This window comes from Astatotilapia calliptera, chromosome 13 (assembly GCF_964374335.1).
Source record: "Astatotilapia calliptera chromosome 13, fAstCal68.1, whole genome shotgun sequence".
NCBI lineage: Eukaryota > Metazoa > Chordata > Actinopteri > Cichliformes > Cichlidae > Astatotilapia > Astatotilapia calliptera.
Window position 1 is genome coordinate 23,992,447 of NC_137434.1, and position 23,318 is coordinate 24,015,764.

Genomic DNA, 23,318 nt, shown 5'->3' on the forward strand with positions numbered 1-23,318 from the left:
CCATGGTGCTGAAATTCCTCCTTATTGTTTTCTAGGGTCTCCAAGGGTCTTTAAGCAATAAATTGAGTTACTTATTGCCAAATCTTCTTCTCCCCTAGAAAATGTACAAGTTCAAGACTCTATGTGATAAGTAGTCCGACAGTAATTTAGAAACAACAACTGAGGAATCACAGGTTATAATGCGCCACATTCATTTTAACTTGTGACTGAACTTCTTTAATGTGGTGTGGTCAACATATTTTTCACAGGGGGCATGCTCATTTTGTTTTCTTTATGATCATCTCAACATGGTCTGTATTTTTTACTGACTGACTGATTTATTAAAAAATTTTTTTTAAGCTATAGATGTTTTCCGGTTGACCGACCGTGACTCTAAATAAATGGCATAATTGTCCTGAAAGAGACATGATGTGTGGATCGCCATTGGCAACATATTGCCTTTTGTTAAAAACAGATCCTGATAGGATCCCCACACAGAAACACCTGCTTCTCTGGGCACCGAAAATGGTTGAGGCAAAAGAAATGCACTCAGGGTATATCCAGTTTGTTTATGTCACTGTCACAAATCTTTATGTCAATCAGATGAAACCCACAGGGATAAAGTAAAGGCCGCTTGGTGCTTCATGCTCATATGTGTCGACATGTTATCATCTACATGTTATGTTCATGGTGTTTTGAGAAATTCAGATTGGTTGACCCAGAGTAGCAATAATATTTTAAAACAGTTAAAATCTGATGGGGAAAAAAGGATTGTGTAAGAGAGATAGCATTCTGTTTTAATGTTCAGCTTTCAGGAAAAACAACTCACATGCTGATTTTGACCCCAAAACATTTGCCTCCTTGTCTGAAACACATTTAAGAATGAAAAAACAAACAAACAAACAAACAAACAAACAAACAAACCCAACCTTTTGCCAACTTTTCTTTAGATTCCCACTAAACAAACTTTTGTCCTCAAACTTACAATCAGCTGGGTGTAGAAGGCAATGAGCTCTCTACTCATCAAACAATCAGGCAGACAAAACACATCAGCTTTGAAAAATAAACCAAAATCTTTTATTTTGTGATTGGTTTACATCACTAAATACACTAAAGGCAGGTCTATGCACAGTTATAACTTCTTTGCTCTACATACTGAATAATGTAAAGTGATTATATGCATCTGTGTCCATTCAATGTGTGTCCTCCTCGCCTGTGAATCCCCCATGAAAAGAACATTTATGAATTCTCTGACAACTTGGTGTGCGCACAGATCATGACCGCAATACTGAAAATGATTGGGACAACACTTTAATTTAACACAACTGTACATTAAAGAGCAATAAATTTATCTATCCTGTTGAAAGGAAATCAATCAAATCTTCCACTGTCAATCTTATGACTATTGTTCTGTTGACATTAAATGGGTCAACTGAACATTTCTAAATAAACAAATTTACAAATGGTACCTCTGGCTGGAAACCAAATAAATCACATTTCATTTATAGTTTGAGTGGACAAATGCTTTACTTAAATTTGAGAGGATTACAGATACCCTGAAATGAAAAATGAAGACATTAAAAACAATGGAGTTTTTATTAACATTCAACATGTCAATTAATTGATTAAATTTAATGGAAAAGTTATACCATTAGGAATAATCAGGGGAAATTATCCATTGAAAATTAATAAAAAAAAAAAAAGTAATCACAAAATCAAAATGTGACAAGTAGCCTGATGAAATTTGCATAAAGCTGTAATTTCACTAAAAGTTAACACTGTTTATGTTCCACTGAAGATCAGCTGTACCAATGCTCCACTGACAGTTAATGAAATGAGTCTGAATTTAATTACATAGATTTGAATGCTCCATTTAAAGTTAATTTGACAAGTGCTGGCTAGTTAAAACCAAAGTTAATATGTCATGAATATGAAATTTACTGGGAATGTTCTCTGTGCAAATGAAATTGGATTGAGTGTTATTATTTTAGTTTAACTTGACTGGGTCATTTAAAATCCCAAAAGCGGATAGGGCCAAAGATCCTTAGATAAAATTTTGGATTGTTTTTTTTCACTGGAAGTTAAACCTTTGTCTGACAAATTAAGGTTTGTGACAGATTAATCATGTTTATCTTCCAATGAATGTTTGATATTGGCCAGTAAAGCCAGTATATCCACTGTAAATCAACCGGTATGCTATTAAAAAAAACACACTTTTCTATCAATAGTCAATGGCTCAAATTTTCAACTGAAAGTTCATGGGACACAATTCTCTTAAATTTAACACTGCTGTTGTTCCCCAGAAATGGTTAATAGAACAAGAGCGACCTCCTTTTTATCCACTGCTGCCATTTGTTGACACATGCATGTTGCTCAGTGCGGCCCGAAAATTCTTTTGCGATTAGCATTGTGCATATATATGTGGTATATATACAGTGAAAACGTGTACTGTGTAGATGAACAGATAGCTAGATAACCACACTGGAGAACACATCATTGTTGGTTGACTTTTGAATGTCCTTTGGATTAATACGGTGTTGTTTTTTCTGAATGAATGGTTTCATGAGGATGACTTGAGGTATTCACTCGAGCATGGACTTCTCCTCAAAGTGCCTGCAAAAAGAACAGCAAAGAACAGGCAGAGAGGAAGGTTAAAAGCTGCAATACATAACACAGCATTGACTAATAGTCAGGTACTAATTGTGTGAAAAGTTACTTCAGAAATTTAGCTTCATACTTGTCATAAAACTGGACCTTTTAACATTGTTTGTGCTTTTGGTGGCTTTTAGCACTTTTTAATTAATTAGCACTGACTCTCAGGTAATATGTCTGTGCATTGCAGCTGTACAGTTTATGAATGTAGGCTGTTAACTACGCTTGCTGGCATTAGCATGCCTCACGTTTTAAGGCTCCAAAATTCTGAGTCAAAAGAAACCAATAGGTGTCATTGATGTTGATGCTCTCTCTCCCCTGCAAGTAACTGTGTATTAGTGTGCATATGTGTCTGTACTTACCAGCTGATAGTTGTTTAGGAGATGGTCTACGTTTATGTCGTCGTAGCTCTCCTGGAAGGTTTTGGGTTCATCCCTGGACTCCTCGCTGGTTACAGGATCTTCTAGGCTGTGTGGTGTAAGGACATCGGGGAGGAAAGAGGGTTTCAAGATCCACACTTTTTTTTTTAAATAAACACCTGACAGGTCTAAATAATCTGAAAGACTTGTCATTATCCCTTTCCATAAACCATAACAATTGTTCAGTGTATTTTCTTCTAGTTAGATGAGTGTACTATTTTTATTTGTGTATTAAGTGATTGAAGTGACAAAGTTTTGAAGATGCACAAACATATATATTAACCAAAGTTGATTTTATTCCGTTTGAGGTTCTAAAGGTCTTTTTCTTCACATAATCAAATGTACAAATTATCACCCTTATGAATCCGACGGACTCTGTATTTATTGTTTTTGTAGAAAAGTAGCTTTACAAATACATGTCCAGGTAATTCAAACAGTCTAGTCAATGAACCTTAAAATGAGGATTTCTTAAAGCAAATGCTGCATGTTTTGCACAATATTCAGCAAATTTGCTTTACTCAATACCCAAATAAAAAATGTATAAATACATTTGAGCAGAGCCACTTTATCAATTTACCAACTGGTTATTGTGATTTGCAACCATCAAGCTCATTTATACATCAAATAAAACCAGCATCCATCAAAATGGAGTGAAGTAATCAAAGTAAATGTGCTTTTAGCTCCATTATTTTCTTAATGTATTCTTCTGTTCATCCATAAGCAGCTTCAGAAACTAAGAAAGCTATCTGTGTATACAGTGAGATAAAAAGTGAACACAAGGACTGATTCCTACCTTCTCTTTCCTGATAAGACAGAGTTCAGGTACTTCTTGACAGCCATCTGTTTGCGGAAGCGGCTGTAGTTGTCTGTAAAGATAGCGTCTGTGTGACGCTTTGCTGGCTCGTCCATCAGCTCATCACTGAACAGAAGAGATGACAGCAGAGTGATACCATAGCTCAGAGGGCAGCAGGTCTTAATGCAAACTCAGTGCAGCTCATGGTCTGTGACTCATGTTGTCATGTGTGTGTGCATGGGTGTGTGTTCCTCTAGAATATATAAAAACATGATGTGAAGTCACTGATTAACCTTTAAAATATATGTGCAATTACAAAAAGCATGAACTCTTTCAATTGTAAATATAAGTAAATATAACATTTCTATGAAGTCTTCTTGGACTCATTTCTTTTATTTGTATCTAATTTGATTATATGACTAAATGTTTTCGATGAAATAAAATATGAACTTTGGGGGTTTGGAGAAAAATCAACTTTCAACCTAATTTATAGCTTTAAGGTAAAAAACAAACAAACTGTACTTTACTTTCCTTAGCACCCATATTTTGATGGTTTATGGTCAACAACTGGTCCTTGACTGTGGTTTTGGTCAATGAACAAAGAAATTTTCTACAGATAATAAGCTTTGTTTATGTATTCATTTATTTAGAATTTTCTGAAAACTTAACATTTCTATATAATCCGAAAATATTTTAAACGCCTCTAAATACTTCTCATGTCTGGATTGACAGAGTTACACACGAGTTTATTAAGCCTAAACACGAATCATTATATACATTTAATAAAAAGAACAGGGTTGGGCATAAGAAAGAACCACTGCTTTCTCAAAAGCGAAATTTAGCATGCTTTTTGGGGGATTATTTCACCTACCTGACCCGCTTTCCAATCAGAGACTCCAGGTACCTCCGTGCTGATAGCTGTCCCAGGAGTTTGCTATATCCGCTGGTAAACAGACCGTCTGCGTGTCTCGTCGCTCTGCACAGATTCACAAGGCATTCACATTAAAAACCCGGATACTTTTAATCCAAACTAAACCGGAGACATACCCATTGTGCTTATGATTGTAACAGAATCTTTTATTGCTTTTGCCGTATGACAAATCATGTAAGTTTCTCAGTAATATGATAGTGTAATGATAAATAATGATCAAATATCTCAGATTTTACCCCCAACAAGTTTCTTAAATAGTTCCAAAGTGGTCGCTATTGTAGAAGTCCGATGCTTACATTTAATGAACGGTTCATTCAGCTAATGCAGTTAATCGCATACCTCATTGTATTTATTACCGAGGAAACTTTCCCCACTCTTTCAGTTTCATATCCATGTCATCTGCGCTCAGCAAAACCAATAAGTTAAACAATTTACTCAAGAACATAAAAGTTTCGGCTCCAGAGTCGAAAGACAAAGCTGTTCGTCCTACCATACAGTGTTGGGTACATTTCCTTCTCTATACATTTTTTTTTTTGTAAATAACACGTGTTTGCCCTTACCTTATGGTTGTGTGCGGTAGACTTAGGGTCCGGGAGTACAACACACTGCACAGGGCTATTAGGAGAAGCAGGTGGGGGCCGGTTCGTTGTACCATCGCTTTATACCTGAAGATGGAAATGGTGAAGGGTTATGCTCATTCTGGAACACAGAAAGTATATCTGATCGTGCCAACAGGGGAAGGATATCCTTTATCCGGAATTACGCGCAACAGTCCAGTTCAGTTTCTCGAGGCAAATGCAGAGAAGAGAGGACTATTTGTGGAACGAACTCTAACTAATTTCCCCTTTGGTGCCGATCTTGACATAGAGAAGACAAGAAGCCATCGGAATCCAATGCGCAATTGCGCGCGTCGCCGTCACAGGGTAGGACTAAAGATATAATTCCACATACCACATACTTTGACTGTGTTGGCACAATCTGACGTGGTATTGAAATGTATAATTCAAAAGAGTTATTGAGAAAACGCTTGCGATCTCCATCAAAATACCACGAGTAAATTTATCACCGGAAGTCTAAATATCTTTATCAGTAACTTTCTGCTTCAAAATTTCTTTTTAACTACTCAGTTCCGTGACTCTCAGTGCAGTGAGAGTTCGATGTTGACTGAAGAAACGAAATAAAAGCGTTTATCTTCGAAAGGCTGTCAGGGATATAACCGTTACGAAACACTGTTACTTTTGTCAGGAAAGAAAAACATCTGGCGCGGTCCCATGCGTAATTGTGCACAGCGCGGATATGTCGAGGAGTTTTATTACCCTTCGTCAAGAAGTGTAATGCCTCTAATTGCTGTTTAAACCAAAACAAGTAGTTTATTCAATGTAAAACTCAACTTTCAGTTATTAGTAAAGCGTTTCCAAAAGCCGATGGAAGCGGGCATAACACCAAAACTAAAACCCCACCAAATACGAAAACAAACACAAATTCTCAAAGGAACCCCAGAATTACTATGATACAAATGAAAATCTTACATGTGCGGTAGAGAAAGTTGTCTGGTTTGGTTCTCTCTGCTGTGCTGCCCAGACTCCTGATCTTGAGTCGCTTCTTTATGTCCACACTGCTGCTCCGATGTTTCCTCACTCTCGTTCTCCTTTGTCTTTCTGTTTACCTTCAGCTCTGCTGCCGTTTTATACACCTGGATATTCCTCAAGAAGCATCAGACTCATCAGGGGCCTGAGACGTCAGTGGGTCGCTGCTTTCGTCATTGGTGTTGCTCACGGAACCAAAGAGGCCTATGGTGGAATTAGTGGGGAGTGTTATTCTGTTTCTTCTGATTAAACGCAGGAATAACTAACTTATATGCCAGGGTTGATGTTGACTCATCTGATCATTTCCCCATGAGCTCCTCATCGTGCAAAACTATAGTGCAGGTCAGGGAAAACTGGAAATTGGACTGGAAATGAAACCGAAAGCTCTGAGACCTGGATGGAAACTAGAATAAGAATAAAACAGCTGTGAATTTCAAATGTTAGCATGATTTTATAAATGTTATTGTATAGTAGCCCTTCGTTGTCATCCTGAAAATGGGCATTTGAACAGTGCATTAGCAATGGAGTTTAAAAAGACTTGATTATTTTAGCTGTGGATGAATATAAATCATGAACTTCTGGAGCATAAAAACGTTCATGCGAAAGGTCAATATAGAACAAAAATTAAGCCACACCTTAAAAAAAATCAAGAACTCTTTTGTTTAATACCTTTTTTCTTTTAATGAGCTGCTTTTTAAAGGCTTCCTGGTTTCAGAAACAATGTCACCAAAGTAGATTTAAAAGTAAAAATGCAACATGGAGCCACTGCAGCAACTAAAATATTTAATTAAAAATAATTAAAAACATTCATCATGTTCTTCATATTTATTTTAATGCCAACACATCTCTCAAACATTTCAGTGTGCATTTCATTGTCTGATGAAAATTTCTGATAACTAGTGGAGTGTGACATGGGATGTTTTACACAATTTCCATTGGCCTTTGAATGTTGAGGCACTCTGATAATAAATCATTTTAATTAGTGTATACATGTGCATGTGATAGCCAAATGTTTTCTTCACTTTTATTCAGCATATCCGAGGTTTTACCGTTCCATCTCTGTCAACCAGAGTTTAAAAGTGTTCAAAAGTTATAAATGTATGCAAAGTGTAGAAGAAGAAGACGTGTTCTTGCTTATTTTTATTTCCATTTATTTAATCATTGACACAAACAGTAATTCCACAACAATGCTACCAAAAAAATCCTCTATCGCTGCTATTTATACCTTCTTGTTTAAATCTAAAGTGAGTGCTGAGCATCATTGATAGTGCTGAAAAGAAAACACTGTGGATATTGCAGATTACACCTCCAATAAACTAAAAAAGTTACAGGATGTTTGCAAAGTAGTGATGCTGCTTTCTATTTCAGGTTGTATTGGGCTTTAAACAAAAGAATAGCATACAGGACTGAAGTGTTCCTGAGTCCACCCACAGTGTCCCTGATGAGTCTGATTTGTTCTGCTGGAATGGCACAGTGAAATAGCTGTGACGTCAGCTGGCACCTCATCCATCCATCTTTCCGTCCATCCAAATGAGTGTGAACCATTTAGCCAATATCACCGGAGAGGGAAAAGATGATTGGCTCAGACATGGGAAACAGAGAGAGAAAGCGTGACTGTGTGCTGCCTTTAGGTGAGAGTGCAGAGCTGAAAAAATAAGCACGGAAACAATACACAGGATTGTTGTTGAATTAAACAGATAAACACAATCCTGTTACAATTGTGTGTCAACTTTCACAAATTTTATAGATGTTTTGAAGATATGAAATATTCGATCTGTGTCATGGCTCCTGGTTTTGGCTCTAGGGTTTTGTCATTTTGTGGATTCATATTTAATATTCTGTGCATTCTGTTTGATTTCGCTGTCTAGCTTTTAAGTTTTTGATTATATTTAGACTGAGGTTTTTTTTTTTTTTTTTTTCATTTTAGGGATCTTGAGCATTAATTCTTGTTGTCATGAAGCATAGAATTAGGATCCAAATGCAGGCTGTAGAAACAGGGACAAGCTGTCTAGTCTATGGACATAGTTTTGAATACTTGGTGTTTATTTAGCTTCTGTTTTGATGAATTCCTCATGCATTTGCTTCCCTCTGTGTTTCCGTCTGCTCTTTCCTCTTTCTTGTTTTCCTGTGTTTATACGTTTATCCTCCAGGATTCCCTTGTCTCTGTCTTTATGTTTGGCATGAGTCTTTTTGTCTCTGTGTTCAGTAATGGGTCTTCTGGGTTGCTTTCTATTTCACTTTGATAGATGGCTCTTTCTAGGCTCTTATTTAAAGGTCTTCTGATCATCTTGATCACTTTCAGTTGTGTTTTGTTCCATGTCTGTTCCTTATCAGCCCTAACTCTACAAATAGTCTCTGTTAGTCTCCATAGTTCTGGCCGGTGTGTTACTTTGTCCCTGGTCTTTGTTCGTCGCTCCTAGTCCAACTTTGAACTGACTCTTCATAGTTAATTTGTTTGACTAATTACTTTTTTTTTTAAAAACTTTAATAATGTTAAAAACAAATCTTTTTAATATTTAAGTATTCACCTTTTTTGTTTTACCCTTTTTGCCCTCAGAAATTTTATTCAGAATTTACCTGCAGTTGAATATTTACCCGTGCCTGAAATCGCTCAATGTCTTCTTGCTTATAACTTTCAAAAGTTTAACATATTTCCCAGTTTTTAGCATTTGATTTAAATTGCCAATAAATTGTAATTTATGCTGATATTTATGTATATATAATTGTATATTTTTGTATATGTTCCCATCCTGTGTTGTTATAAAGGGTCCAGGGATAATCCAGGGATTATTTCTATTTTACTTGCATTATTAATATTATTATTATTGATTTATATTTCCTAAGTAGACACATCTAAAAATGCAATGAGCTCTGCTTCATTGTTTCAGCACTTATTCAGAAGCAGGTCTCTGGTGTTCTCAAGAGACACAAGTTTATGAAAGAGAGGGGTGAAAAAGCCCAGTCATCAAAACAAGTTGGTTAGGGTCCATCAAACATTTGTGCCCAGGAGTCTGTAACTTGATCTGGGCACAGCCACAATACAAATAAACAGTTATTGATAATGAAGATGACAGAAGAATGAAAAGAAAGAACTTAGGCCTGAGGCTGATCTTTGGAGAAGGCTAAATATTGGTGGCTGCTCCAGATTTGGCAGGAGGCAAGGGCAGGTCACAGAACAGTAGACTGGATGATGTCCTACTGTACATATTCCATGATCTGTGTTTAACTTTGAGACTTAAAGTTATCAACTCTCTGAGGAATGAATCAAAAACAGTGCAGTTCTTGTTTTATTAATCAGTATGCCATAAGAGTGTTTTCAGTTTACAATCTGTTGCACAAAACAGGTACTGTGCATTCAATTTCACAAAAAATATATAAAAGATTTGAGGGCCAACTGTTAAGTGGAGTGAAAATCCTGCAACCTATTACATTAAATACATGCAGAACAGAAGCAAAACAGAATTTAATCGGGGAAATGCCAAAAATAAACATGTGTTTCTTATTGGGGGTTCAGATTTGGCTCACTAATGGCCACTGTGCATCTCTCCCTTGCACCATTCTGGATCTTGTCTTTTGCGCCATGTCTCCATGCCAAGTTTCACGTTTCGGGTTTTTCATGTTTATTTTTAGTTTCCCCAATTTAGGGTATTGTTTATTCTTGTCTTTGTTTGCCTTATGCTTTGTATTTCTCCATCAGTCATGTTAAACGGCTCGCTTTTTGTTAATTTAAGTTTTGTTTCACATTCCTTTGTGTCTGCATTTGGGTCCAGTATTCACAATACATACAGTCTGCTTCTGCATATTGTGACACTCCCAGCATTAGATCTTTTCTTATATATTTATCTTATCGTATTAAAAAAATAAAACTTCCATCACTTATATTAGCAGTGAGTGACATTGAATGTTTAATACATGGTTTTGCATTTACTTCACTGTTTACTTCACCACATGTTCTACATCATCATATCCTCCTAAATGGACTGTATTTATATAGTGCTTTTCTGAGATTATCTAAATTTGACTGCTCAAAATTTCAGTCAGTGATATTGTGGATCAGCATCAGAATAATCATAAGTACACTGCCAATGCAGTAAAAACACACATGGATAGAGAAACACATAAAGAGACAATGTCAGTATAAAGGCACCCAGCATTCAAAGAAGATCTTTCTATGCCCTCCTGGAAGCCCGAAGAGCTATTCCTGAAGACTATTCGAAGAATTCACTATCATGAAGAATAAAAGGCAATTATACCAAATGTTGACTTTCAAGCTTGTTAGAATTCTAAAACCTCTGTTTTTGTGACTTGTGGTGTATTTTTATGTGTGTTTACATGTTTTCCCAGCAAGATATAAAAAAATAAGGAGTGGTTCATGATTTTTGCTGAGTGTGTCTGAATGGAAAATGTGAAAAATATGATTCATTTTTGTTTGCATTTACGGTTGTTCACCTGATGATCACTGCAAATTTTATTTACCTCTTTGTGACAAGAAAGTCTCTGGCCCCTATCTGGTCCTTGATATCGCCTCATAGTCAGCAGATGAACCCCCCTTTACCTCCTTGCCCTCCCTCTTCTCAGTCATGATGGCACTATGTGAAACCTTAATGTGATCAGTCCAGAAAGAAAGTAGATTATGTAGAAGTCCATGGAGAAAGAGCTGGTCTAATTGACAGCAGTGATTGGAGGCAGGTCTGTGCAGGAAGAGGAAGCTGATGGAGGAAAAACATCAGCATTAATATGTGGGTCTTGATGGAATGTACGGAGGAAAACGTTCCTATAGACATGTAATGGGTCACCTCTGCACACAAGCTGGCACAGAGCACTGAGGTCAACAGGAATCTGATGCCTTTTTCTTTTTTAAGATTTTATTTGGCACTTTAAATACCGCTACTAGAGTAGTACTGAGTTCACGTCTACTAAAGCAACTAACTTTGTTGTTATTTCTTAGCTCAAACCTTCTTTTGCTTTTGTGTCCTTACAGTCACTATTACGCAACAATCCATAAGTAACTCACCAAGCTGGATCATGGCTCATTAGGGGAAGAAATAAGCCCTGGTTCTGCGCCAGTCAAGCACCATTCATTGAGGTCTGTGTGCCTTGTGTATAGCAGATATACATAACAATATAACAGATAATAATATACTTGATAGAAATTAAATTAATCTGTGTTAATTCTGTGTTTAAGAAAATATGTAAGCTCCATATAAGCATAATAGTGTGCTGAGAACTAAATAATGAATAGTGAAATAATCTTAGCCTTTCTTGAGAACTCATAATGCAAGTGATGTCACCTGAATAACTGACGACTGTGTAAAGCATTTGATGAAACCAGCAAAGATCAGCTGAAACCAGCATGACATTTCTGTGAATTTTTGCAGTGTAGTTGTGTATTGAATATTATCTGTTTGCGCTTAGTATGGCCACAATAAATGGGTGCACACTGAACCAAGCATTAGCTGTGTAGGTTTCTCTGAAACAGTCAAATGCAGGACACAGTTTTAATGAAATCATCACATGTAGGGTTGACAGCTGGAACTTTGATTAGGTAAGTGTTTTCAAGTGATCTAACAGCAGTTGGGGCTTCCCTTCTCTTTTACCAGGGCAGTACTTAGAGCGCTGGAGCACATGAGATGGCTGGTTAAGTGAGAGTTTGACAGACAAGTTTGAAAGTAGGCATTTAGCAAGGTTTCCAACAGAATTCCTACAAGGAAGAAGAAGACAGACAGGTTAGTACATAACTTATTATACTTGAGTAAGCAGGTAAGTTAGCCTAAACTATAACATCAAATATGAAATGAGCCTTTGTGTTCTTTTTGGTCAGCAGTGGTTTTCACCTAGGGACTCCCCCATCGATGAAGTTTTTGCCCAGTCGCTTTCTTATTGTTGAATCACAACATAATTCAAGTGGCCTGCAGTTCATTAGATGTTGCTCCGGCCACTCCTGGAAATATTCATCTCTGTTCCAAGTTTTCTCCATTTGTGAAGAATAGCTTGCATTGTGGTTCACTGGAAATAGTTTTGTAACCCTTTCCAGTCTGACAGATGTCAATAACTATATTTTTTCATGTGTTAGAGTTTATTAAGCTTGTCGGATGATATGTTATTTTTTAGTGGGATAATGCAATTACCTTTTCACAAAGGGCGAGGCAAGTTTGATTAGGATCATTTAGAAACTTTTACTTAGGCTGCCGTTGTCTAGTATTAAAATTTGTTTGAACTCTTTTAAGTAGCAGGGCAATAATCTAGCAAGGAGTGGTGATGGTGGAATCCAAGTTTAAGTACAGCACTGATTGAAGATGGAGATCAGGTGTCCCTGCTGAGACTTTGGCTACCTTTGCAAAAGACTGGTTATTGACGTTTATGCTTACATTCACAAAGAGGAGCGAGATGGAGAGTGAAGGCAGGCCTATACCTGGATGACATAGAGGGCTGCTGGCATTAAAATCTCTGTCAGTGCGCCCCAGGGTGGCTGTGGCTACAATGTAGCTTGCCATCACCAGTGTGTGAATGTGTGTGTGAATGGGTGGATGACTGGATGTGTAAAGCGCTTTGGGGTCCTTAGGGACTAGTAAAGCGCTATACAAATACAGGCCATTTACCATTTACCATCAAGTCTGTCAGACTGATTCTGCAAAATGAGTCAAGTCAACTACAAAGAGATATCAAATAACCACAAGACAAGCTGATTTAAAATGACTGCAAAGTAACAGAAAAAAAGAACAGGGGGCAGAACATATACAATCTGATGTAAAAAACAAACAAACAAACAAAACAAAACAACTTGAGATCCAATAATTATAAGGAATAAACACACTAATAATAAACTCAACTGTGGAAAAGAGATGTAAAGGGACAAAAAAAAGGTGGGGGTGGAGGGGTGCAATCCATCTGCATTCATTAAAGGTTACAAATGTGGGAAAAATTATGAGTGAAATCCAATTTTAGGTCCAAATGGTGTCTGTGTGAGAGTCGGCAGCGTGACTCTCCCACCTGACGGTGTGAAGAGGGGAATCCCCTGGCTTGCTGAGTGCCTTCTCTGCACCACATTATCCAATTAGCAAGCCACATGGAGCGACAACTCTGATGGCAGATTGCTGCCTGCAGCCTGATGGGACTCACTGGGGTCTCTCTGCCACCTTAGTTAATCTCTCTCGTGAGTTTATGTGGCAGGTAGGGAGAGACAAAGTAAAGATACTGAGATAAAAGTGTAAAGGAAAGATAGATGATGATAGAAAGTGTGAGAGAGATAGAAACCAAGGCAGAGGCAAGCGACTGAAATAAAGATGGAGAGAGATGAAAGGAAAACAGGATCGAGGGATTCAAATGAATTTAGAAAAAAAAAAATTCAGGTCAAGCTTAAAATAAAGTGAAAAGGACGCTTGAGTGTGAAATATGTGAAAAGGCCAGGGAAAGTTCAAATTTTCTGTTAACAGTAGTGTTCAAAACATTTGATGCATGCCTATTTGATGCTATAAATTAATGTTAATGACAGGAAAATGTTATGAAATGTTTACGCCGAATTAAGATGTTTGTCATATCTCACAATGATAGACAGACGACTCATGTCTGTGGTGTGACCCAAAACACAAAGGTTCCTCACTATAACCATGAAACCCTGAAATGCATTACCTCATCTTATCTGTGTATATTTTGCTATATGTATATAATTATGTTAACTGTAAAAATATAGTAAAAAAAAAAAGAAGAAGAGTATGAATGACTTCTCTTCCCACTGGTGATTGTGTAGCGAAGATGATATCAAGACATCCCTCTACAGACGAATGGCAAGCCTTTGCACTTGTCTGAAATGTCGTCATAGGTGATGTTTCAAACTGGTTTTCGTCTCCCGGGTGAAAAGATTCTTCTCTTCCAGGCTCAGCATGAACCCAGTTGGGTTAGGTGATGGATTGCCATTGACAACCAGAGGAGATTAGTCTGATACATTACAGCTAAACTCCCCTGATGGTTTAAACCTAGTTTACTGCAGCAGGATACAGGCTGCATTCAGAATTGAAAATGAAGACTGGGCCAACACTGCCGGATGAAATTTGGGAAATGAACATCATTAATGCTGTAATGCAAATGACAGGTTTATGACACCTAACTTCCTCCCTAATGAACTCAATAATAGCATTAACTGCTATGTGTCATTTTAGAACATCTATAGGTTGGAAAAAAGTAAAACAATTAAGACTTTTTGTATTCCTTAGCTTGCAAACAGTTAAACTGTCTTGGGAAAATGTGGCGAGAATCTGACTGATATCATTTTTAAGTCATGTGAAACACCGAGCTGCAGTCAGACTGTGATTAGCCTGTCACATCGTAACAAGTCAACTTGAATAATCATATAGGTTATTCAAGCTGAGTGACCATAAAGGTAATATGTCACTACCCACTGAATTCAACTTATAGTTATGTAATGCAGTGTAGCACAATGATTTTACTATTCAAATTTAAGCACTAAAATAATTTGGAAAGGTTTAGGGAATAGTAAGGTTGTCATATTTAGGTACTAGTGAGACTCACCAAGCAGACTCAGCTTAGAGCTGAAGGAGGTTCAGTACAACACTGAATGGTTAAGGGGGAGCTAGCTAAGTATTAGCAGGCTATCCAGGAGGCAAGTATTGTGAGTCAGTGAGCTAATGGAATCAGAGTCAGCTTTACTCGGGAAAGCACAGTGACAGAGCGTGTGATGAATCCTGACTCGACATCTGTGTTTCCAAAGAAGAGTGGGTTGAGTACAGGTAAATCTGTGTCTCTGGAGTCAAGAGGATGATGAGGGGTGACAGAATAGCAGGAGCAGTCGCCAACCAGTTGGTAAGTTGATCTTTGAGCTAACAGATCACAAAACCTGACTCATAATACACGATTGGATTTAAGGTTGATTCCATCCTCACAGAAATGGTGATAGCCTTGGCATTTGAAAAAGACTGTACACTGAGCAGTAATACACTTCACTAAGTTTCTTTTTGTTTGTTTTAATTGCTTTGGTGCTGCTGAGTAGGCTATACACACTGGATAATCAGGAAAGTGGAGACAAGACTAGACAAGAGACGATAGGAGTAGACAATCAGGACAAACATGGGGGAAGAAAAAATACTCAAGCCACATGCACGTAAAATAAAAAAAGAACATAAGAAAATGTATACAATAGACACTGGCATTACAGGAAAACAAAACACAAAACCCAGATCGATGACGGATCCCAGGGATCATAACACAAGCACAAGGGCACAATGACACAAACTCAGACAGCTGCAGAGACCACTAATAAAACGTGCTCTCGTTATACTCTTTTCTTGAATGCCCTGCCTTGCCCTTGATTTTTTCATGTACAAATCCGTAAGGTTACATCATGTTGGGGGGAGTGGGATAAACCAAGATTGTCATGGAGCCTTGTATTCACTTGGATTTGAGCAGACTCTTACGTGCAGTAATACTGGCGTAACACTATATGTGACTTCCTACTTTGATAAAGTCATAAACACAAAGGCTCTTGGACGTGACTATAACATGAAATCTACATTTTGTTAAACATTTTGTATTCCATTGTACTATTTTACTGATCTAAGCTAAATTGGTTCCAAGTTCTAGGCTCTGCTTGGCATGACAAGAGACTAGTATTACTGTTAAAGATAATCTAAGTGCAGGAATAACACACAGCCCTGTAGGCATATGAGACATACGGTATATTATTGTCGTAAAAGAACCTGCATTATAATTCACACACCAACAGAGAGATTCATCTTGTTGTGTAACTTCCTCTTTCACTCAGGCACACTTACACACTCATCGGAGCTCAAGTCCCTGGAGGCTGCTTTAATAAAGGTCTTGTTCTTGTTCAGATCAATTAGATGACCAGAGCTCTTCATTGCATCCTCAGTTAACTAAATACATAAATACATTTGGCCTGGTTTGAGCCCCATGGCAGACATTACGCGCAGCAATGCCATCTTGAGACTTTAATTGGTGAAACACACACTAGTGCAAACATGCACACGAACATTCCCATCATTAGTCCTGATTAACCAGAAAAGGCCTGCCAATGATGTACCTATCTGGCTCTCATGAGGACCAATCATATTAGTTTGGTTTTCCTGTTCGGGAAATTATATGGCACATGACCATGGCCTTCCTTTCATCTCTCCATCAAAAAAAAAAAATCTTTATATAATACATTTTGCTTTGAGAATGTGTGATGTATCACCTGAAGCTCTCGGCAGGGAGAGAAAGTGTAATAGCATCTAACCAGAGTAAAATATTCTTTTTCATTTTTTTTTCACAGCAGACATTTTAACCTGTCAGAAAAGTGCAACTAATAAGTAATATCATAATGGCTGCATACTGTAGGTGAGGGTTTTCTTTTGTGCAGACTGGGTCACCAGCAGGCTGAATATCACAGAGTCATCATTAAAGTCATTCTTTACAGCTGAGCTTTTCTGCAATGACATGTCAAAGTGTGCTGAGATCATTTCAACATCTCTATTAAGGATATTTGATGTTATGTGGCCACAAACTATAAATTTCATGTACAATTTGCTGTTAGTACACAAATAAAAATGTTCTGCCTGTTTGAAATAACTACTGATGATGCTAATCACAACCTTATACTGGTGTTTTTCTTGTTTGTTACACACTTTCAAAAACTGGGTTTTTTTGTCATTAGAATTGTATTATATTTTTATTGTTATCTTTACAAATTTCTCCCATTTCAAGAAAATAACTCAATTGACTTATCTTTTCTATCCAGGTTACAAATCTTACTAAAAGAAAATAAAACCCAATGTGTCTGAGAATTTAGATTGTGTTGGATTTATTTAACTATTTGTTTGTTTAAACTTTTAGACAAGAGTTTTTAGTGATGCTAAAGACAATTTTTGTATTTTTTCTTTGTTTGTAATTGCAGACAATGTGCCTATTTCATTTAAAACAAGTGAACTGAAATGAAGATAGTTTTTAACAATACTTGTGTATATGGAGTTATTTTTGTATTTTTACCCACATGTTCAGTAATATTTGTAGCTGTAGCTGTTTTATTAAATACATAACAATTCCCAAACATGGAAAACTTTTGCAATGGCAACTAAAATAACTTCAAATCCTGAGTTTAATAACTTTATGTAGTCATTCATGTGTTCATTGTTCTCACACTGCAGAAACATCATAAAGACATACGGGCCTTGGATGAACTACAATTTCCTGCTTCTAAATTGATAAATTGAAATCTTAGCAATGTTTTTGACAAAGCTCATGGTCAGAACTACAGGGTGGGCCATTTATATGGATACACCGTAATAACATGGGAATGGTTGGTGACATTAAAGTCCTGTTTGTGGCACATTAGTATATGTGAGGGGGCAAACTCCTCAAGATGGGTGGTGACCATGGTGGCCATTTAGAAATCGGCCATCTTGGATACAACTGTTGTTTTTTCAATAGGAAGAGGGCCATGTGACACATCAAACTTACTGGTAATGTCACAAGAAAACAATGGTGTGCTTGGTTTCAACATAACTTTATTCTTTCATGAGTTATTTACACGTTTCTGATCACTTATAAAATGTGTTCAATGTGCTACCCATTGTGTTGGATTGTCAATGCAACCCTCTTCTCCCACTCTTCACACACTGATGGCAACACCGCAGGAGAAATGCCAGCACAGGCATCCAGTATCCATAGTTTCAGGTGCTGCACATCTCGTATCTTCACACCATAGACAATTGCCTTCAGATGAACCCAAAGATAAAAGTCTAAGGGGGTCAGATCGGGAGACCTTGGGGGCCGTTCAACTGGCCCACGACAACCAATCCACTTTCCAGGAAACTGTTCATCTATGCTCGGACCTGGCACCCATAATGTGGTGGTGCACCATCTTGCTGGAAAAACTCAGGGAACGTGCCAGCTTCAGTGCATAAAGAGGGAAACACATCATCATGTAGCAATTTCAAATATCCAGTGGCCTTGAGGTTTCCATTGATGAAGAATGGGCCCACTATCGTTGTACCTCATATACCACACCAAACCATCACTTTTGTTGGTCCAACAGTCCTGGAGGGATCCATCCAATGTGGGTTAGTGTCAGTGGTTTTGTTTGTTAACTTCACCATTCACATACAGGTTTGCCTCATCACTGAACAAAATCTTCTGCATGAACTGAGGGTCCTGTTCCAATTTTTGTTTTGCCCATTCTGCAAATTCTGTGTGCCGATCTGTGTCATCCTCGTTGAGATGCTGCAGTAGCTGGAGTTTGTAAGGGTGCCATTTGTGAGTAGCTAATATCTGCCGAAGGGATGTTCGACTAATGCCACTCTCCAGTGACATGCGGCGAGTGCTACGCTGTGGGCTCTTGCTGAAAGAAGCTAGGACAGCCACTGATGTTCCTTCATTAGTGACAGTTTTCTTGCCTCCATATTTTGGCAAATCCAACACTGAACCAGTTTCACGAAACTTAGCAAGCATTTTGCTAACTGTAGCATTGGAGATGGATGGTGTCATAGGGTGTCTTGCATTGAAATCTGCTGCGTTCACCAGATATCAACACAATTTCGATTCGCACCTCACGTGTTAACCTCTTCGACATGTCAATGGTTGCGAACAAAGAGAAACTTGTAAATAACTCATGAAAGAATAAAGTTACGTTGAAACCAAGCACACCATTGTTTTCTTGTGACATTACCAGTAAGTCTGATGTGTCACATGGCCCTCTTCCTATTGAAAAAACAAAAGTTGTATCCAAGATGGCCGACTTCTAAATGGCCACCATGGTCACCACCCATCTTGAGGAGTTTGCCCCCTCACATATACTAATGTGCTACAAACAGGACTTTAATATCACCAACCATTCCCATGTTATTACGGTGTATCCATAAATGGCCCACCCTGTAGATCTGGTGACCCTGAACCCACACTTGTGCTGCTTCATGCTTCTTATGATTAATGATTCATGTTTATTGAGGGCGAAAAATCATGTTTTTGAATGTTTGTGTTATCACTTATCACTGTTGTCACTGTTATCACTGAAGTAGTTGTTGATCAGCGGTTACTGATCAATGGTTGATCAATGGTCATGAGAATATGCAGGTGTGCCAAGAGGAGGGCGGAGATCCAGGAAGAACTGAAACTGAAAACTGTTATGAATACAAATGGTTCCTTGGAATAACTTTATTTGCCAGTGCATAAGCTCATCCCTGTGTCATATCATTAGGAGAAGGGCCTGCTGCTTCACTCTCTCTGGCTGTTAATTAAGTTGTGCTGGATCCCTTTTGTAGGTACAGTGTCACACGTGACATTGGCTCACAACTTCTAATTATCTTCTGAAAGAAACAGCTGACTTCCCTCAGTTTGCTTACTCTCTCCCAGCTCTCTCTTTTTTGAGACCACAAAGTTGCTTTCTTGGGGACTCATTAGGAGTTAAATGCATAGAATAAATTATGTTTGTGTTTCATAAAGAAACGCCCAAATCTGCATCCACACTGGAAATGATTTGCACCAATATGGTAATCATGGAACATAGAGAGGGAATGATATTCAACAGTTTCAAAGTTGTAGCAAAATGATACAGAGGTTGGTTAAGATTATCCATGATGGGTAACAGTTTATCAATGGACCTGTTCTATTTTATATCTTTAAAAGTGTCTAATTTTCTGCCAATCACAGAGCCAGCCTTCCTAATCAGTTGAGTCTGTTGGAGTCACCAGGTCTGATGCTGCTCCCTACACACTGTGCTCACCACATCTGTGAATCTCAATCATTGTGTTGCACACACTGAAGGATCTCAGCTTCCTTGGGAAACAGAACCTGCTCGCTCCCCTTTTGTACACAGCTTCTGTGTTAGACTTTCAGTTCATTCTGCTGTTAGTGAGGTACTTGTACACCTCTGCCACATGAACATCCTGTCCCTGGACATGTTGTTAGCCTTTTCTCTCTGAAGTTGGTCACTATTTCTCCAGTCTTATGTTCAGAAGCAAATGATTACTTCCAGATCACTCCTCAAAATAATACTCTCAAAACTAGCAGCTTCCCAAATTAAACATGAATCATGATATGAATTAACTATTTATAAAACTTTTAACACACTCACAAACAAGTAGGTCATATCTTAATCACAAAAGTTTTAGGTAGGTGAGAAAAAATGCTGTAAACAAAGAATGCTTTCAAAAATGGAAGTGTTAATCACTTATTTTAATCAATGAACAAAATGCAGTGAATGAACAAAAGAGAAATCTAAATCAAAACAACATTTGGTGTGACCACCCTTTGCCTTCAAAACAGCATCAATTCTTCTAGGTACACTTGCACAGTTTTAAGAGGGAACTCAGCTGGTAGGTTGCTCCAAACATCTTGGAGAACTAACCACAGATCTTCTGTGGATATAGGCTTCCTCACATCCTTCCTCACTTCCAGTACTTCTTTCTCTTCTTTATGCTGAAGATAGTTCTTAATGACTTTGGCTGTATGTTTGGGGTCATTATCCTGCAAAACAAATACATTTGGGACCAATAAACAATTATTTATATTTCTGAAAGCATTCTTTGTTTAAAGCAATTTACACCTGTCTAAAACATTCGCACAGTACATAGTATATGTATATATACATTTATATATTAATCTTAATGGTTTATTAATCTACTGAGACTTCGTATTTAATCTTACTCTAACTTTTTAAATGACACCATGAACACATTATGCATGAGCTTTTTTTATCAAGAAAAACATGTATGTCTCTATTTCTAAATCACATACTAAGGGGAGTAACACATTATAAAAGTGCTCTGACCTTCCCCTCCTGCCTGTCACCAACATTTCCCACTACTTAAGATTCGTCAGAGTATTTCTGTAAGTGGCATGACACAGAGCTGTACTGAAAGTCTGAGGTGTACAGCCCGTGTAACATACCAGTTTAAACTCTCACAAACACCTCCACGTATTTATAAATCATCCAGTTCTATTAGACTGTCATAAACAAGTTTAACTTTTAAACACGAAAAAAATACTAATGAAAAAAAAAAAAAAGAAAACTAAACACTCAAAATTAACACATTTATATTACTCATCCCTCTGAAATTGACATTAATTATTCTTCAGGGGAATTAAATTTGCATTGTTTTTAAGTGTCAAACCTAACCTTACAATGGAAGTGGTAAGCCTGCATTTTATAATTTTATAATTTATAATAACCTTGCATGAGAAGTGACTGAGGATACTGAATGTAAAACTTAAAAGTACAGAGCTTTAGACACCCTTCAATATAACATATCCACTACTGAGAGGCTTGAAAATGACCATAAAGTGGAACCAAAGCCTCTCACATAATGTAAACAAAAACTGAAATTTTTACATTTAGGACAGGTTGCTGAAATACATTCGATTATGTGGGTGCTTCTGATGTATTTGTCAAACTGCTTTTTAAGCAGTAACTGAGCAACAGCTGTGATGGAGTGAAATGTTACAAAGAGCCATCAGTCTACTCAGATACTTTCTTCGCTGCTCACTTGGAACATTTAAGCAATTTCTCTCAACTGCTAGAGTGCGACTTTATCAGTGTCCCTGCCCAGCTGGCTTCAGTGGGTCACCACAACCCCTCAGTAATGAAGTCCGAGCATCTATGGCAAGATGACCTCACCAAAAAGAGCCAATCTGCCACAGCTAAAAGAGTGTAATGAGGTATCTGTCATGGTTATATGAGCGTTATATGTTGAGATATAGTGTTGTAAAGTCTTCATTTTCATGGAAAGGCAGCACAAAAAAAATCCAATTTTATCCAATATAATAACAACTTGTGCAATAATTCTTTCTTGGATTTGTTCTTTTGTACTCAAAAACACCTTAGAAGGTTGCTCTGCAGTAGAATTTACATAAATCAACTCTGTTACTACAACTTTTACTGTTTATATAGTTTTTCTTAGGGCCAAATAAGTCAAGCTGATATATGAAAAACACATTCTTATTTATAATGCCATGGAATTTAATGATCCTTGTCTTTTTCTAAATGAGGAAACTTTGTTTATGACAACAAAATCATCAGTTGAAGTTGAAATTTTGTGTGTTGATCGATTAATAGATGACCCTTGAGAGTTAAAAACGTTTTCCTCCCTAAAAAATATTGTATTAGTTAGAAATTAGGAATTAGTAATTACTACATTTTTGCTAATTAATTATTGTCCAGTTACTTTTGAGAGTCTGAAAATGGGAGACTGTACAAAAACCAATGCAATTCCTAAACATTTCATATGACAATATACGATTTATTAAACCCACTGCAATGAATTAAAGCTGAATCTTCACTTTCTTTACATCTTGATTGCCCGATTTAAAATCAGTGTGTTGGTATACAAATGCAAAATTACAAAAATTGCATTTTTGTCCATGTATTTAAGGATCTACCTGTAAACATTTTACAAGGGCAACAACCTGCCATGGAAGAAGAAGAGGAGAAATGATGTGGACTGCACATTCTTTTAGTATTAGAAACATGCTTATAAGTCCAAGCTTGTTTAGCAAGTGGGTGCCATGGTCCTCAGTGTTTGACCCAGTGTTTTGAGTTTGTTATTCTTTGTTCTTAGTTAAGAGTTTCTTCTCATTTATGATTTCCTGTGTTCTTGGAATGAAGGCGTTTTTTTGGTTCTTGGTTATAATTTAGTCATCAAGTTTCAGTTAATGTCTATTTTCAGCAAGCATTCTACTTAGGGTTATTTGATTTAGTCTCTTGCTATTTTCTTAGCTTCCCTGTTTGTGTCAATTTTGCATGTTATTCATTGTCTCAGTGTTTTTATCTTTTATTTTGCTGGTCACTTGTCGTGTTAGTTAGATTCTGTGGCTGTTTCTTTGCTCCCTAACTACCTCATATGGGTATTTATGCCCTGAGTTTTCCTTAGTTCTTTGTCATGTCCTCCCTCACTTGTTGTGTGTCTCCCTGCATTGTGTTCTAGTGTTTTCTGCCCCTGTTTAGGTTTGTTCTG

At 37.4% G+C, this 23,318-nt stretch overlaps 1 protein-coding gene across 1 annotated transcript; it reads right to left on the minus strand.

Annotated features, from left to right (window-relative positions):
• Positions 1–1,487: 1,487 nt before the first annotated feature.
• vip (vasoactive intestinal peptide) lies at positions 1,488–6,505 on the minus strand. Its single transcript, XM_026190271.2, has 6 exons — positions 6,304–6,505; positions 5,335–5,439; positions 4,715–4,819; positions 3,844–3,969; positions 2,994–3,099; positions 1,488–2,592 (listed from the first exon to the last, which is right to left on the minus strand). Coding segments are annotated over exons 1-6 (453 nt in total). The 5' UTR covers positions 6,306–6,505; the 3' UTR covers positions 1,488–2,583.
• Positions 6,506–23,318: the final 16,813 nt, after the last annotated feature.

Bases quoted from the DNA above. Each gene is read 5' to 3' on its own strand.
- vip (XM_026190271.2), bottom strand. The intron at 4,820-5,334 runs GTAAGGGCAAAC...GAATCTGTGCAG, and splicing joins CTACCGCACACAACCATAAG to AGCGACGAGACACGCAGACG. The intron at 3,970-4,714 runs GTAGGTGAAATA...TCTTCTGTTCAG, and splicing joins CTGATTGGAAAGCGGGTCAG to TGATGAGCTGATGGACGAGC.